The sequence below is a fragment of the Amblyraja radiata genome, chromosome 14 (assembly GCF_010909765.2).
Source record: "Amblyraja radiata isolate CabotCenter1 chromosome 14, sAmbRad1.1.pri, whole genome shotgun sequence".
Lineage (NCBI taxonomy): Eukaryota > Metazoa > Chordata > Chondrichthyes > Rajiformes > Rajidae > Amblyraja > Amblyraja radiata.
The window spans coordinates 3,694,874-3,712,741 of record NC_045969.1 but is presented as its reverse complement, the minus strand read 5'-3'; the positions used below and the strand labels follow the sequence as shown (position 1 = coordinate 3,712,741).

The 17,868-nt window shown below is 49.2% G+C and overlaps 1 protein-coding gene across 2 annotated transcripts in view; it reads right to left on the bottom strand.

Annotated features, from left to right (window-relative positions):
- The window catches only part of samsn1 (SAM domain, SH3 domain and nuclear localization signals 1), a 38,581-nt gene extending 28,371 nt beyond the window's left edge, over positions 1-10,210 (bottom strand). For both annotated transcript variants that reach the window (XM_033032374.1, XM_033032375.1), the window contains exon 1: positions 10,090-10,210. In XM_033032374.1, the coding sequence (XP_032888265.1) occupies positions 10,090-10,146 (57 nt within the window). In that variant the 5' untranslated portion in view covers positions 10,147-10,210. The remainder of the gene's footprint in view (positions 1-10,089) is intronic.
- Between the last annotated feature and the right edge of the window lie 7,658 nt (positions 10,211-17,868).

Genomic DNA, 17,868 nt, shown 5'->3' with positions numbered 1-17,868 from the left:
TGCTTTTTTCCCCCATATCCCTTGATTCTGTCAGCCCTAAGAGCTAGATCTAACTCTCTCTTGAAAACATCCAGTGAATTGGCCTCCACTGCTTTCTGTGGCAGAGAATCCCACAGATTCACAACTCTCTGGGTTAAAAAAGGGTTTTCCTCAAGTTTGTAGTTTTATTTTTGTTCATATGAAAAATAATTAATTTAATTACTATCACCATACAAATCAAAACCATGGTAACACATCCACCACCGCAGTACAAAGTCACCAAATTACCCAGACACTATATTTTCAAACAAATATGTTCCAATCCTTACAAGTGTTCTAAATAACCCTTCTCCGTGGATTGTCACCTTGTCGTGGTGGAGAAGCTTGTGTGGGCCTGAGATCCTGAGAGCGATGCCGTCTGGAGCTGTGCTCCTGGTAGGGCCACCCATGGCGGTAAGGTCGAGGGGGAGGTCCCTGACAAAGAGCAATCCAACCAAGACCTCAACGGTGGAACAGGCGGAGGACGATGGCTGACCTTAGTGGAGCTAACGTCACAACGGCTGGGAAGGCGGATGAAGGCTGCAGCAGAAAAGGGTCTCAGGTCGTCTTGGACTCCATGCCACTGGATCCTGACCCAGATCTGTCAAGGACCTATTTTCTATGTCTATATTGGGGACGATCAGCCATGATCGCAATGAATGGCGGTGCTGGCTCGAAGGGCCGAATGGCCTCCTCCTGCACCTATTTTCTATGTCGATGACCGTGTGGTGTCTGTCTGTGCACCAGTCTCCTCACGTTAAATAAAGTCACGCACAGCCGTCCTCCATGAGAGGACAGTCATACTCGTTTTGAGTGACCACCGATGATGATGACTATAGGGCCTGTCCCACCAGCATGCGATTGCATGCGTCTAGCGCGACCAAACGTGGTCGCTTGAGGCGTACGGCCTCGCGCGGCCGGTCCCAATTCGAACCGCGGAGGCGTATGGAGTTGTGCGGGGCTAGTCCCGACATCATACTCACCAATCAGCTGGGCAGGAGGCGGGCCGACTGAATTTGGACGTCGCACGGCGTCGGGTGGCGACGTCATCACGCAACGGCTCGCCGGGCGGTGACGTCATCGTGCAATGCCACGTGCTAGGCGTACGCCGTCAAGACGCTGCGTACGACGTCGAGTCGCTGCGTACGGCTTCAATGCGGCTGCAGGCCGACAGGCTGTTGTCGCACGGGATTTTCGGACAGTGCAAGAATTTCGGAACCCCGCGCGATGTCGGGACCAGCCCCATGCAACTCCATACGCCTCCGGCGATCGAAGTGGGACCGGCCCCGCGAGGCCGTACGCCTCAAGCGACCACGTTTGGTCGCGCTAGACGCATGCTATCGCATGCTGGTGGGACAGGCCCTTAAATAATTACTATACAACCATGTCCCCGTCGAACGCCACCCGGACACGAACATGACCACGGCAATGGGGCAAGCATCAAGTCAAGTCAAGTTTATTTGTCACTTACACATACAAGATGTACAGTGAAATGAAAGTGGCAATGCTTGCGGAATTGCGCAAAACAAAACAGAACAGATTCAGTATTTACATTTTCTTTTAAAGACACAACAGTAAATTAGTAAATTAGTCCCTGGTGAGATAGGAGATTGAGGGGGGATCTTATAGAAACTTACAAAATTCTTAAGGGGTTGGACAGGCTAGATGCAGGAAGATTGTTCCCGATGTTGGGGAAGTCCAGAACAAGGGGTCACAGTTTAAGGATAAGGGGGAAATCTTTTAGGACCGAGATGAGGAAAACATTTTTCACACAGAGAGTGGTGAATCTGTGGAATTCTCTGCCACAGAAGGTAGTTGAGGCCACAGTTCATTGGCTATATTTAAGAGGGAGTTAGATGTGGCCCTTGTGGCTAAAGGGATCAGGGGGTATGGAGAGAAGGCAGGTACAGGATACTGAGTTGGATGATCAGCCATGATCATATTGAATGGCGGTGCTGGCTCGAACGGCCGAATGGCCTACTCCTGCACCTATTTTCTATGTTTCTATAAGTGTTTACAGTCCTGGCGGCCTGTGGGAAGAAACTCCGTCTCATCCTCTCTGTTTTCTCAGCGTGACAGCGGAGGCGCTTGCCTGACCGTAGCACTTTGTGTCGAACTTGGCATCATGTTTGGCACAAACATTGCGGGCTGAAGGCCTCGTTCTCGTGTTGTACTGTTCTATCTTAGACTTATTTAGACTTTTAGAGATACTGCGCAGAAATAGGCACTTCATCCCACAAAGTTCCACGTGGGCCAGTGATCACCCCGCATGCTGCCACTATCCTACACACACTAGGGACAATTTACAATTTTTTCCGCAGCCAATGAAGCTACAAACCAGTACGTCTTCGGAGTATGGGACAAAACCGGAGCATCCGTATAAAACCCACGCGGTCACGTGGAGAACGTACAAACTCCGTACAGGCAGCATCCGTTGTCAGGATCGAACCAGGCTCTCTGGCGCTGTAAGGCAGCAACTCTACCGCTGCGCCACTATGCCGCCCCTTACGTTCTACGCTCTATGTTCTAAGCTGAGCTAGTTTTATCCATTGAGGCACAGTCAGTGAGGACAGACACCAACTCGACCCGAAACGTCGCCCATCCCTTCTCTCCTGAGATGCTGCCTGACCCGCTGAGTTACTCCAGCATTTTGTGCCTATCTTCGGTGTAAACCAGCATCTGCAGTTCCTTCCGACACATCAAGTCTTGATCTCAATGGGAAGGCAAGGTGAAGGAGATGCAGAAAGGGTGGGCCTTGCATTCTGATTATCTGATGGAAGAAGATTCGTGGAAACCGATCTTATCGCCACTGAGCATCAGTCATTGACTTCAGCAGATGGCAGTGATAGACGTGGCATTTCTCGTTAATCCCCTCAGCTCTGCAACCTTCTGAACTATTTATAGCTTCCACCTCTCGGGTGGCACAGTCACTGCCTCACATTGCCAGAGACCCAGGTTCAATCCCGACCTCGGGGGGTGCTGTCTGTGTGGAGTTCGCATGTTCTCCCTGGGACCAAATGGGTTAATTGGGCGTGGTAAAGTTTCTAAATGTACAGGGGGGGGTGGATGAAAAAGTGAGATCACACAGAACTAATTCCAAAGGTCCACATATTCTATTGTCAGTCCTTAACACCATAAGATCACAAGACACAGGAACAGAATTGGGCCATTCGGCCCATCAAGTCTACTCCGCCATTCAATCACGCCTGATCTATTTTTCCCCCTCAACCCCGTTCTCCTGCCTTCTCTCCATAACCTTTGACGTGCTGGCTAATCAAAGCCATACAGATGAATTGGCTTGGTAAATGTAAAAATTGTCCCTAGTGGGTGCAGGATAGTGTTAGTGTGCGGGGATCGCTGGTCGGCGCGGACCCGGTGGGCCGAAGGGCCTGTTTCTGCGCTGTATCTCTAATCTAAACTAAACTAAGAACTAAACTACCAATCCCCGCTTTAAGAACACACAATGTCTTGGCCTCCACAGCCATCTGTGGCAATGAATTCCACAGATCTACCACACTCTGGCTAAAGAAATTCCTCCTCATCTCCATCCTAATTGTACGTCCTTTTATCCGTGAGGCCGTGGTGCTAGACTCTCCCAATCCTGGGAACATCCTTTCCAATGTCCACTCCATCCAGACCTGTCATCATTTGGTTGCTTTCTATAAGGTATCCACTCATACGACCAAACTCCAGCGAGTCCAGCTCCAGAGACATTCAACTCTTCAGACTCAAGAAGGGTCTCGATCTGAAACATCACCCCTCCCTTCTCTCCAGGGATGCTGCCTGGCCCGCTGAGTTGCTCCAGCATTTTGTGCCTATCTAGGACTTTATTCCTTGGATCACAGAAGGCAAAGGGGTGATAATAATAATAATAATAATGTATTTCATTGTCATTGCACATATGTGCAACGAGATTTGGTTTGCAGCTTCCATCCGATGTCATAACTTAAATAACTAATAACATTTAGATTTAGATACCCCGAGAACATGGTTTATAAAAAGAACAATAAAAGTAAAACAGTCAAAACAGACTAAAGTGCAGATGTGTCTGTGTGACGTGACCATCCGAGGGAGACAGTCCAGGGTGGGTGGGGGGCACTCAGCAGGGACGGTTCAGAGCCGCTATAGCTCTGGGGATGAAGCTGTTCCTGAGTCTGGATGTTCGGGCGTAGAAGGCCTTGTAACGTCTGCCGGAGGGAAGTAGTTCGAACAGTCCATTACAAGGGTGTGAGGAATCTTTATGGATGCTGACAGCCTTCCTGAGGCACCGTGTGTGGTAGATGCCCTCCAAGGCTGGTAGCTCTGTCCCAATAATCGTCTGCGCTCTGTGGACGACGCGCTGAAGAGCTCTCCTCTCCACCTCCGTGCAGCTGAGATACCACACAGAGATGCCATACGTTAATATGCTCTCTGTGGTGTAGCGGTAGAAGGTTGTCAGCAGCTGTTGGGGCAGACCAGTCCTTTTCAATGTTCTCAGGAAGAACAGTCGTTGCTGTGCCTTCTTGACCAGCGCAGCGGTGTTGGTGGACCATGTGAGGTCCTCTGAGATGTGAGTGCCCAAAAACTTATAGAGGTGCATTTTTTTCAGTTTCGTTTAATTTAATTTAATTTAGATTAGATTAGTTTATTGTTGCGTGCAACAAGGTACTGTGAAGAGCTTTATCATTGTGTGCTATCCAGTCAGCGGAAAGACTATACATGATTACAATCGAGCCATACACAGTATATAGATGCAGGATAAAGGGAAGATAAAGTTCAGTAAAGTCCGATTAAAGATAGTCCGAGGGCCTCCAATGAGATAGATGGTAGCTCAGGACTGCTCTCTGTTTGTGGTAGGCTGGTTCAGTTGCCTGATAACGGCTAAACCATCCTATCACCAACTACAGAGGGAATTCATGAGGATGAATTAACATTGCTTTTTTCCCCACGGTCGGGGAATTGAGAATTAGAGGGTGTAGATTTAAAGTGAGAGTGTAAAGTTTTAATAGACAATAGACAACAGGTGCAGGAGTAGGCCATTTGACCCTTCGAGCCAGCACCGCCATTCAATGTGATCATGGCTGATCATCCCCAATCAGTACCCTGTTCCTGCCTCCACCCCATATCCCCTGACTCCGCTATTTTTAAGAGCCCTATCTATTTTTAAGAGCCCTATTTTAAGAGCCCTATTTTAAGCGCCCTATCTTGAAAGCATCCAGAGAACCGGCCTCCACCGCCCTCTGAGGCAGAGAATTCCACAGACATTTTAATAGGAACCGCTTGGAAGAAACTGTTCCTGAATCTGGAGGTGTGCGTTTTCACACTTCTGTGCCTCTTGCCTGATGGGAGAGGGGGGCAAGAGAGGGTGGCTGGGGTGAGACTAGTGCAGAAGGGACATCTTGGCACGCATGGCTAAGTTGGGACCGAAGGGCCTGTTTCAATGCTGTGTTGACTCCCAATTTCTGGGAGCCAGCATTCCCAGGTCATCTCAATAATTATCCTGGCTCCCAACAATGACAAGACATCTTCTCCCCTCTCCCATCGGGCAGGAGGTACAGAAGTGGGCCGAATGGCCCAATCCTGCTCCTATCACTTATGACCTTGTGAACCTTTCGCTGCAACAGGCAGTGGGGAAGAATCACAAAAGCAAAAAGGAAGCATGATCTCTCAAAGTTTTCAGACAGCTTCTGTCTGGAAAAAAACATCAAGTGATTGCTTCAACACATCCTCCGTACCACGGAAGGAAATTTCACAAGAAAGCTGCAAGTGGGGGGTTGGTGCAGGAAGGAACTGCAGATGCTGGTTTACATCGAAGATAAACACAAAACACTGGAGTTACTCAGCGGGACAGGCAGCAGCATCTCCAGAGAGAAGGAATGGGTGACGTTTCGGGTCGAGACCCTTCTTCAGACTGAGAGTCAGGGGAGAGAGAGACACGGAGATATGGAAGATATTAAAACACTGATCAACGCCACTACTTCCTTAGGCTTAGGAAGTTCAGCATGTCCCCTACAACTCTCACCAACTTCTACAGATGCGCCTAAGGAAGCATTTTATCGGGATGCATCCCAGCTTGGTTTGGGAACAGCTCCATCCAAGACCGCAAGAAATTGCAGCGAATTGTGGACGCAGCCCAGACCGTCACACAGACCAACCTCCCTTCCATTGACTCCATTCACACCTCACGCTGCCTCGGCAAGGCCAGCAGCATAAACAAGGACCAGTCGCACCCTGGCCACTCCCTCTTCCCCCCTCTCCCATCGGGCAAGAGGCACAGAAGTGTGAAAACGCACACCTCCAGATTCAGGGACAGTTTCTTCCCAGCTGTTATCAGGCAACTGAATCATCCTACCTCAACCAGAGAGCAGTCCTGAACTACTATCTAGCTCTTTGATGTCCCTCGGACTATCCTTGACTGGACTTTACTGGCTTCCACTATCTTGCACTAAATGTTATCCCCTTATCATGTATCTATACACTGTAAATGGATTAATTGTAATTGTGTGTAGTCTTTCTGCTTAGCTTGCAACAAAAAGCTTTTCACGGTACATGTGACAATAAACTAAACTAAGTTGATAAAGTCCAGTAAAGTCCGATTAAGGATAATCCAAGAGTCTTAGTAGGATGGTTCAGTTGCCTGATAACAGCTGGGAAGAAACTGTCTCTAAAACAGTTCTAAAAAAATATTCTAAAATCATTATTTTGCTGTACAGCATGCAGTATATATCATATTTCACCAACTTTTTCCATTCCTTTCTCTCTTAGTGTATGCACTCTCTCGCCCTTGACTGGAGAGATTATGGGACAAGAACCTTACTACCCCTCCTCTGACTGTTCTCTCTTCTTGTACCAGTCAAAGCGATGCAAACATGTTGCATTTTTACAGTGACACTGGCTAAGATTTGATACAGAGCCTCACAGATACACAAATGGACACAAAGTGCTGGAGTAACTCAGCAGGTCAGGCAGCATCTCTGAAGAATATTGTTTTGGTGATGTTTCGGGTCGAGACTTCTGGGCATCTTGTGGGTTAGCTGGGCATCTTATTTCCATCTACCCCCCCCCCCCCCCCCAGAGACCCCGGGGGGGGGTGGGGTTGGGGGGGTGGGAGATGGAACCAAGACGCCCAGCTAACCCATTCTCCTCTGCCTGCAGTTGATCCATATCCCCCGTGACCTACATGGGTTCTCTCCGAGATCTTCGGTCTCCTCCCACACTCCAAAGACGTACAGGTCTGTAGGTTAATTGGCTCGGTGCTAGTGTAAATTGTCCCTAGTGTGTGTAGGATAGTGTTAGTGTGCGGGGATCGCTGGTCGGTGCAGACCCGGTGGGCCGCAGGGCCTGTTTCCGCGCTGTATCTCTAAACTAAACTAAACTACTAACCCTGGCATCGCGTTCCAGGCACTCAGCACTCTCTGTGTAAAAAACTTGCCACGCACATCTCCTTTAAACTTTTCCCCTTTCACCGTGAAACCAATCTTCTACAATATATATCCACCTCGGGGGGGGGGGGGGGAGGGGCTCTGACTATCGACCCTATCTAATCTACTTCACACTTTTCTCACAGGGAATCACTAAAGATGGATGCAAAATGCTGGAGTAACTCAGCGGGACAGGCAGCATCGCTGGAGAGAAGGAATGGGTGTCAATAAACAATAGACAATAGACAATAGGTGCAGGAGTAGGCCATTCGGCCCTTCGAGCCAGCACCGCCATTCAATGTGATCATGGCTGATCATCCCCAATCAGTGCCCCGTTCCTGCCTTCTCCCCATATCCCCTGACTCCGCTATTTTTAAGAGCCCTATCTAGCTCTCTCTTGAAAGTATCCAGAGAACCGGCCTCCACCGCTCTCTGAGGCAGAGAATTCCACAGACTCACAACTCTCTGTGAGAAAAAGTGTTTCCTCGTCTCCGTTCTAAATGGCTTACCCCTTATTCTTAAACTGTGGCCCCTGGTTCTGGACTCCCCCAACATCGGGAACATGTTTCCTGCCTCTAGCGTGTCCAAACCCTTAATAATCTTAAATATTTCAATAAGATTCCTCTCGTCCTTCTAAACTCCAGAGTGCACAAGCCTCTGCTCCATTCTCTCAGCATATGACAGTCCCGCCATCCCGGGAATTAACCTTGTCAACCTACGCTTCACTCCCTCAATAGCAAGAATGTCCTTCCTCAAATTAGGGGACCAAAACTGCACACAATACTCCAGGTGTGGTTTCACTAGGCCCCTGTACAACTGCAGAAGGACCTCTTTGCTCTTATACTCAACTCCTCTGGTTATGAAGGCCAACATGCCATTCGTTTCAGGACGAAACCCCTCTTCATACTGACGACGGAGAGAACAGTTACAACAGGCGTATGATACTGCTAATGCCTGTAGTTCAGTAGGGGGGGTACAGATTCTAAAAGGGGTACATATTCGAGTTTGATAAAAAGTGCACAAAATGCTGGAGGAACTCAGTGAGACGGGCAGAGTCTCTGGTTAGAAGGGATCCAGGGGTGACTTTTCAGGTCGAGACCCTTCTTCAGACACACACAAACTGATTCCAAAAAAAATGTGCCTTCCACAGAACTTGCAAAATATTAAAACGTAGAACATTGGCCTTCACACTTTTGTCCACCATCTCTTCACACCCCCACCCAGGCTACTGAGTGACTCACATACTGACTGCACGCACTCTCTCACTAACAGATAAGATATTTGCTGTGCTGCTGGATATCTGGGGATTTAACATTACCCCTAGTGTCAAATATATTTTCTGTCCTCGGTCTCCCCCGTTGCCAGAGTGAGGCTAAACGCAGGTCGGCAAAATTGCTGGAGAAACTCAGCGGGTGCGGCAGCATCTATGGACCGAAGGAAAAGGGCAACGTTTCGGGCCGAAACCCTTCTTCAGACTGATCGCGAGGCTAAACGCAAATTGGAGGAACAGCATCTCATATTTCGCTTGGGCGGCTTAATGGCCTGTCCCACTTACGCGACCTTTACAGGCGACTGCCGCCATCCCGTGATGGGTCGCCGAAATTTTCAAGGTGTTGACAACGTGTCAATAGACAACGTGTTGAAAATTCAGCGGCGACCGGAAAGACGCTACGACTCTTTGGTCGTGAGAGGTCTCCTATGGTAGCGAGAGGTCTCCTATGGTAGTGAGAGGTCTCCTATAATGGATGGGATTTATATAGCGCCTTTCTAATACTCAAGGCGCTTTACATCGCATTATTCATTCACTCCTCAGTCACACTCGGTGGTGGTAAGCTACTTCTGTAGCCACAGCTGCCCTGGGGCAGACTGACGGAAGCGTGGCTGCCAATCTGCGCCTACGGCCCCTCCGACCACCACCAATCACTCACACACATTCACACACATTCACACACAGGCAAAGGTGGGTGAAGTGTCTTGCCCAAGGACACAACGACAGTATGCACTCCAAGCGGGATTCGAACCGGCTACCTTCCGGTTGCCAGCCGAACACTTAGCCCATTGTGCCATCTGTCGTATGGTAGCGAGAGGTCTCCTATGGTCGTGAGAGGTCTCCTATGGTCGTGGGAGGTCTCCAAAGAGTCGTGGCGTCTTTCTGGTTGCCACTGAATTTTCAGCATGTTGAAAATTTCGGCGACTTCTCACGGGTGCCAGCAGTCGCCTGTAAAGATCGTGAAAGTGGGACATGCCCTTTACAGCCCAATGGTATGAATATTGATTTCTGAAGAGGGAAATGTCACCCATTCATTCTCTCCAGAGATGTTGCCTGACCCGCTGAGTTACTCCAGCTTTTTGTGCCTATCATTGGTTTCTCTAGCATCAATTCATTCCCACTCTCTCTCTCTCTATCCCTCCCCCACCCAAGTCACACCAGCTTCTGGTTTTCACCCAACAAACACCTAACGCTGGCCTGTCTCCTTTATTATTGTCACTTTTTCTGCACATCTTTCATTCGTTGTTCTTTATCTCTCCACATCACCGCCTGTATCTCTCGTTTCCCTCTTCCCTAAACCAGTCTGAAGGAGTGTCCCGACCCGAAACGTCACCCATTCCTTCTCTGCCGAGACGCTGCCTGCCCCAGCCGAGTTACGCCAGCATTTCGCCCCAACCGTACCTTGGGCTTCAGGCACTTCTCCTTGTCCGAGGCGTTGGAGGCTTTCCGCCGTATCATTGTAGCAAAGTTCGATCGAGCGCCGAAGTAACGAAGAGGTCAAACCCAAGCTGAAGATGTCGTGCTACTGTCTCTGAAAAAACCACAAGAGGCAACTTCCTTCACAGCTGCGGAAGCGATATGTGCGACGAGTTACAGGAAAATCTCACAGTTTCCAAAGCAGAACTCAACTGGCCTAAAATCAGTAAAAATAAACTTGCCAGCACAGCCCCTTGCCCAAGCCTGCCTCGAATTACCAGCAATGTTCCCCTCAGCAAAATCTACACCCTTCCCTCAAATTACCGCACAGAAACCTTGGGTGGGGCGCAAAGTCTCCAGAGGTTTCCGTTCAGGTTTCCTGAGTGGGACAGGGGCATGAGTGTGTGGTCGGGGGTTATGGGGAGAGGCAGGAGAATGGGGTTGAGAGGGAGAGATAGATCAGCCATGATTGAATGGCGGGGTGGACCCGATCGGGCCGATTTGGCCTCATTCTGCTGCCAGAAATTACAGAGTTATGGCATTAAACGTCCATTTTAATTTTCAGTTCTTGGCGTGATGCCTGCGTTTCTGTTGGCCAACGAAACAGGGAGCAAGTCAATAGACAACAGACAATGGGTGCAGGAGTAGGCCATTCGGCCCTTCGAGCCAGCACCGCCATTCAATGTGATCATGGCTGATCATCCCCAATCAGTACCCCGTTCCTGCCTTCTCCCCATATCCCCTGACTCCGCTATTTTTAAGAGCCCCATCTAGCTCTCTCTTGAAAGCATCCAGGGAACCGGCCTCCACTGAGGCAGAGAGGATCTGAGTCAAGTCAAGTTCATTTTATTTCTATAGCACATTTAAAAACAACTCTCGTTGACCAAAGTGCTTTACATCAGTGCAGGTACTATCGTGCTACATACAGTGGTACATAGATCTAACAATACGTACATACATACATACATACATACATACATACATACATACATACATACATACATACATACAGCGCTCCCTCAGAGGACCTCAAGAAACGCTTGTGAGCAGGTAAAACTAAAACAGAAAACACTTGGAATACTCAGCAGGTTGGGCACTGAATGGGTGTGGCCAAACATCCATTGTCATAGAGTCATCCAGCAGAGGAACGGGTGGCGCAGCGGTAGAGTTGCTGCCTCACGGTGCCAGAGACCCGGATTCAAACCGGGTTCAAAGGGGCGACAGATGGCACAATGGGCTAAGTGTTCGGCTGGCAACCGGAAGGTAGCTGGTTCGAATCCCGTCGTTGTGTCCTTGGGCAAGACACTTCACCCACCTTTGCCTGTGTGTGTGGATGTAATTATGTGAAGCACTTTGGGGTCAATGAAAGTTGACTAAAAATGTGCTATATAAATAAAGAAATTTAATTTAATTTAAACCTGACCATTGACCCAAATTGTCCCCAGTGTGTGTAGGATGGTGTTAATGTGTGTGGGGATCGCTGACTCAGTGGGCCAAATACCCCTGTCCCACTGTACGAGTTCAATCCAAGAGCTCTCCCCGAGTTTGCCCTGATTCAAACTCGGAGATTTACGGTAATGGCCGCTCGTCGGTACTCGGGGCTCTCGTGGACATTTTTCAACGTGTTGAAAAATCTTCACGAGTTTTCCCGAGCTTACCTGACGTTAGCGAGTCTTCCCGAGTACCTGCCGTTAGCGTTACGAGCCGCTAAGAGACGTCCCCGAGCTCCGACGTACCCGCTACATTCATTCCTCGGGAGAGCTCTTGGAATGAACTCACACCGTGGGACAGGGCTATAAGGACCTGTTTCCACGTTGCATCTCTAAACTAAACTAAACTATACTGAATGTTTAAGAGGGAACTGCAGATGCTGGAATATCAAAGGAAATAGGCAACGTTTCAGTCTGAAGAAGGGTTTCGGCCTGAAACGTTGCCTATTTCCTTCGCTCCATAGATGCTGCCTCACCCACTGAGTTTCTCCAGCATTTTTGTCCACCTAAACTATGCTGAACATGGTTATTGACAGACACAAAGTGCTGGATCAGGCAGCATCCCTGGAGAAAAAGGATGGGTGACGTTTCAGGTCGGGACGGGGACCGCTCCTTCACTATGTCATGTAGGAAACGGTATGCAGAGGTATCAGCACGCCTTGCCACTGAAGCCATGGTGATGTCATGGACTTTAGTCTTTCGACTTCAGAGATACAGCATGGAAACAGGCCCTTCGGCCCACCATCGCCCCGCACACTAGCACTATCCTGCACACACTGGGGACAATTTACAGAAGCCAATTAACCTACAAACTTGGAGTGTGGGGGAGACCAGAGCTGCAGGAGAAACCCCACACAGTCTACGGGGAGAACGTGCAAAACTCCCGTTGTCTGGATCGAACTCTGGTGCTGTGAAGCAGCAACTCTACCGCTGCGACACCGTGCTGGCCCGGGAGATGAGCGAGGAGAAGATGGCAATCTGATAGCCTTCAGCAGAGCAGAAAGGAGATAAGCCATCGCTGACAGGGGATGAATGGTAGGCGGGCGGAGTGTGTGTGTGTGAGGACGTGACAAGTTTCAAGTCTCTGGCTCAGAGAGCAAACTTAACGTGTCAACTAGTCACCGATCCGATTCAAATCTACAACAGAAACCTCAATAGAACACCAGAAGATTTGCAGAAATCATACCTGCGGTACGACGGGCCTGTGGAGCTGCAGACTGCACAACTTCAACTGTTTGGGTTCAATCCCAACCTCGGCTACTGCCCTTGTGGAGTTTGCACGTTCACTCCTTGTCCACGTGGGTTCCCCCCCCCCAGGTGCTCCAGCTCCCACTCCACCAGTGGACATGGGTTTAAGGTGAGGGGGTGGGGGGGGAGGGGTAAAGATTTAATACAAACCTGAGGGATAACTTCGCTACACAAAGGGCGATGGGTGTCTGGAGGTTGTGGAGGCAGGGACTATCGCAAAGTTTAAGAAACCTAGAAACCTAGAAACATGGAACGTATGTGCAGGAGTAGGCCATTCAGCCCTTCAACCATTCAATATGATCAGTGCTGATCATCCAGAATCAGTACCCCGTTCCTGCTTTCTCCCCATATCCCTTGATTCCGTTAGCCCGAAGAGCTAAATCTAACTCTCTCTTGAATACATCCTGTGAATTGGCCTCCACAGCCTTCTGTGGCAGAGAATTCCACAGATTCACAACTCTCTGGGTGAAGAAGTTTTTCCTCATCTCAGTCCTAAAGGGCCCACCCCTTATTCTTAACATTTAGACAGGTACATGGATAGGACAGGTTTAGAGTCAGAGGCTATGGGAAGAAGGCAGGAGAATGGGGTTAGGAGGGAGAGGTAGATAAGCCATGATTGAATGGCGGAGTAGACTTGATGGGCTGAATGGCCTAATTCTACTCCTATCACATATTAGAACGGAGACGAGGAACCACCTTTTTTAGAACGGAGACGAGGAAACACTTTTTCTCACAGAGAGTGGTGAGTCTGTGGAATTCTCTGCCTCAGAGGGCGGTGGAGGCAGGTTCTCTGGATCCTTTCAAGAGAGAGCTAGATAGGGCTCTTAAAAATAGCGGAGTCAGGGGATATGGGGAGAAGGCAGGAACGGGGTACAGATTGGAGATGATCAGCCATGATCACATTGAATGGCGGTGCTGGCTCGAAGGGCCGAATGACCTACTCCTGCACCTATTGTCTATTGTCTATTGTCTATGACCTGGAGGGATATGGGCCAAACACAGGCAGGTGGGACTTGTTGGTCGGTGTTGGGCGGTGTTGGTTAGTGTGGGCAAGTTGGGCCGAAGGGCCTGTTTCCACAGTATATGATTCTATCACTCGAAGAGGTGCACGTTGGAAGGCTAATTGGCCTCTATAAATTGTCCCTGGTGTGAATGTGGGTAGTGGGATCAGGGAAGAGGTAATGGCAAGCTGGGGAGAATAAAATGAGATGAGTATAGGCAGAGTGTAGACGGGCGATTGAGGATAGATAGAAAATGCTGGAGTAACTTTGCGGGTCAGGCAGCACCTCTGGAGAAAAGGATTGGGTGATGTTTCGGGTCGAGACCTTTCTTCAGACTAAGAGTCAGGGGAAAGGGAAACGAGAGATATACATAGAAACAAAGAAACATAGAAAATAGGTGCAGGAGGAGGCCATTTGGCCCTTCGAGGCAACACCACCATTCATTGTGATCATGGCTGATCGTCCCCAATCAATAACCCGTGCCTGCCTTCTCCCCATATCCCTTGACTCCACTAGCCCCTAGAGCTCTATCTAACTCTCTCTTAAATCTCTCCAGTGACTTGGCCTCCACCGCCCTCTGTGGCAGGGAATTCCACAAATTCACAACTCTCTGGGTGAAAAAGCTTTTTCTCACCTCAGTCTTAAATGACCTCCCTTTTATTCTAAGACTGTGGCCCCTGGTTTTGGACTCGCCCAACATTGGGAACATTTTTCCTGCATCTAGCTTGTCCAGTCCTTTTATAATTTTATATGTTTCTATAAGATTCCCCCTTCATTCTTCTAAACTCCAGTGAATACAACCCTAGTCTTCTCAACCTTTCCTCATATGACAGTCCCGCCATCCCGGGGATCAATCTCGTGAACCTACGCTGCACTGCCTCAATCACAAGGATGTCCTTCCTCAACGGTGATGTAGAGAGATATGGAACATATGAATGAAAGTTGTGCAAAAAAAGTTAGGATGATAAATGAAACAGGCCTTTGTTGACTGTGGGGTTGGTGAAAATGAGTTACTGACAATGAGACTCAACAAGACTCAACCAGATAGGCGATCAGTATGGGCACAGTGGGCTGAAGGGCCTGTTTCCGTGCTGTATGACTCTAACACTTCGTCTGATAAGCAAAGCAGGAACTGGTGCTAACGCATGTGTTATCTCAAATATCACCACAGGAGATGGAAAAGGTGAAAGATCTTGTTGTGAAGATAAGATACCAAATAACTGTGACACCAGCAAATCTGGGTGATATTATTATGGGTGAGGAGCTTAGTTTAGTTTAGTTTCGAGATACAGTGCGGAAACAGGCCATTCGGCCCGCCAAGTCCACGATCCCCGCACATTAATGCTGCTCTACACACACTAAGGACAATTTTACATTCATACCAAGGAAATTAACCTACAAACCTGTAAGTCTTTGGAGTGTGGGAGGAATGGCCACTGACTTGGCCTCCACAGCCTTCTGCGGCAATGATTTCCACAGATTCACCACCCTCTCACTAAAAGAAATTCCTCCTCATCTCCTTCCTAAAGGAACGTCCTTTAATTCTGAGGCTGTGGCCTCTGGTCCTAGACTCTCCCACCAGTGGAAACATCCTCTCCACATCCACTCTATCCAGGCCTTTCACTATTCGGTACGTTTCTATGAGGTCCCTCCCTCTCATCCTTCTGAACTCCAGCGAGTAGAGGCCCAGTGCCGTCATAAGTTAACCCTCCAATTCCTGGGGTCATTCTCGTAAACCACCTCCTGACCCTCTCAAGGGCCAGCACATCCTTCCTCAGATGCGGGGCCCAAAATTAACGCCGGCCCGCTGGCGCAGCGGTAGAGTTGCTGCTTACGGCGCCAGAGACCCGGGTTCGATCCCGACTACGGGTGCTTGTCTCGACGGAGTTTGCACGTTCACCCCGTGACCTGCATGGGCTTTCTCTGAGATCTTCGGTTTCCTCCCACACTCCAAAGATGTACAGGTTTGTAGGTTAATTGGCTTGGTATAAATGTACATTGTCCCTTTTGTGTGTGGGATAGCGTGGGGCGGACTGGGTGGGTCTGTTTCTGCGCTGTATCTCTAAGCTCACAAAGACTGGTCAATGTTCTATCTAATTCAAGAGAGAGCTAGATAGGGCTCTTAAAAATAGCAGAGTCAGGGGATATGGGGAGAAGGCAGGAATGAGATACTGATTGGGGATGATCAGCCATGATCACATTGAATGGCGGTGCTGGCTCGAAGGGCCGAATGGCCTACTCCTGCATCTATTGTCTATTGTCTAATCAGAAAGCCATTTGAAGGAGCCGGCACCATGACACGTTGAGTCATTGGGCTGATAGTTCTCTCCCACCTATGTAAGGTTACCGATTGTACGTGCGTGCGTGCAAGTGTTGAAGAGTAGAGGTGGTGTTTAAACTTCCTCTGTTGCTTCATTTCCTTGTCCAAGTCAGTACATGATTCAGCATTCCCAGTAATGATAGATCAGTCCGTCAGGTGGCCACCTATAATCCACATTGACGACACCCGCTGGATTGCGGTCAAAATATCTTCAAACACCAAAGGTCTGAACCAAAGCATGTCTCGGAAGTCAAAAGTTTACAAGTTTTAGGTATAGAATTAGGCCATTCAGCCCATCAAGTCGCCATTCAATCATGGCTGATCTCTGCCTCCTAATCTCATTTTCTTGCCTTCTCCCCATAATTCTTGGCACCCGTTCTAATCAAGGATTTGTCTATCTCTGCCTTAAAAATATCCACTGAAATGACCTCCACAGCCATCTGTGGCAATGAGTTCCAGAGATGAACTACCCACTAACTAAAAAAGTTCCTCCTCACCTCCTTCCTAAAAGAGCGCCCTTTAATTATGAGGCTATGACCTCTGGTCTGAGACTCTCCCACCAGTGGAAAAACATCCTCTCCACATCCAATCTATCCAGGCCTTTCATTATTCTGTAAGTTTCAATGAGGTCCCCTCTCAACCTTCTAAACTCCAGCGAGTACAGGCCCAGTGCCGTCAAACGCTCATCATATGTTAACCCACTCATTCCTGGAATTGCTAAAAAGTATTTAGGTTCAGGTTCAGGTTTATTATGGTCACGTGTTCCAAGGTACAGTGAGAAGCTTTACTTCGCATTTTATCAGTTAATATGACATAGTCTCAATCTTCCAACCTACCCCACCTCGCAATTTTTTACCTGCACTTTTTCTATACCTGTAACATTATAACGCTGAAACACTGCATTACGCACACAGGTATGTTTTTCTCTTTACAGTACTTGTTGTACTTGTGCATGTCTTGATTATCGGGTGGGCGGCGCGACTCACGTCGCAGCGGCCTCTGCAGTCCGTCTGTCTTTTTTTTAATTTTTTGTCTTGTTTAAATGTAGTTATAGTGGGTTTTTTTTAAACTGAGTATGTGTGTGGGGGCGGGGGGTGGGGGGGGGGTGGTGGGGGAAACTTTTAAATCTTTCCCCTGCACGGAGAACCCGACCTTTTCTCTGTCGGGTCTCCGTTGTCGTTGGGGCCTAGCACCGTGGAGCGGCCTCCAACTGGATCGACCTGGGGCTCCAGTCGCGGAGCCTGCGGACTTACTTACCATCGCGGAGCTGGCCGAGTTCGGAGCGGGAGGAGCTGTGGTGGCGAGCTGCTGCGGCCCGACCCTGGAGATTCGGAGGCTCCAACCGCAGGTCTGGTGGACGGTGACACCGGGAGCCCGCGGGTCCCTGGTTGGAGACCGCTTTTCGGGGCTTCCACAAGGGCGACTTCTCCCGCCTGAGTTGCGGGGTTGAGGATGACCTGGAGTGGGGCCTTACATCGCCCGGCGCGGCTTTAATGGTCGCGGGACTTGCTAGCGCCTGCCGGGGGCTCCAATATCAAGACCCGGAGAGCGGCCTTGCATCGCCCGGCGCGGCTTTAATGGCCGCGGGACACTTACCATCGCCCGCCGGGGGCTTTGACTCTGACATCGGGAGGAGAATGAGGAGTGCAGGGGAGAGATAAGACTTTGCCTCCATCACAGTGAGGAGGAGATTCACTGTGATGGA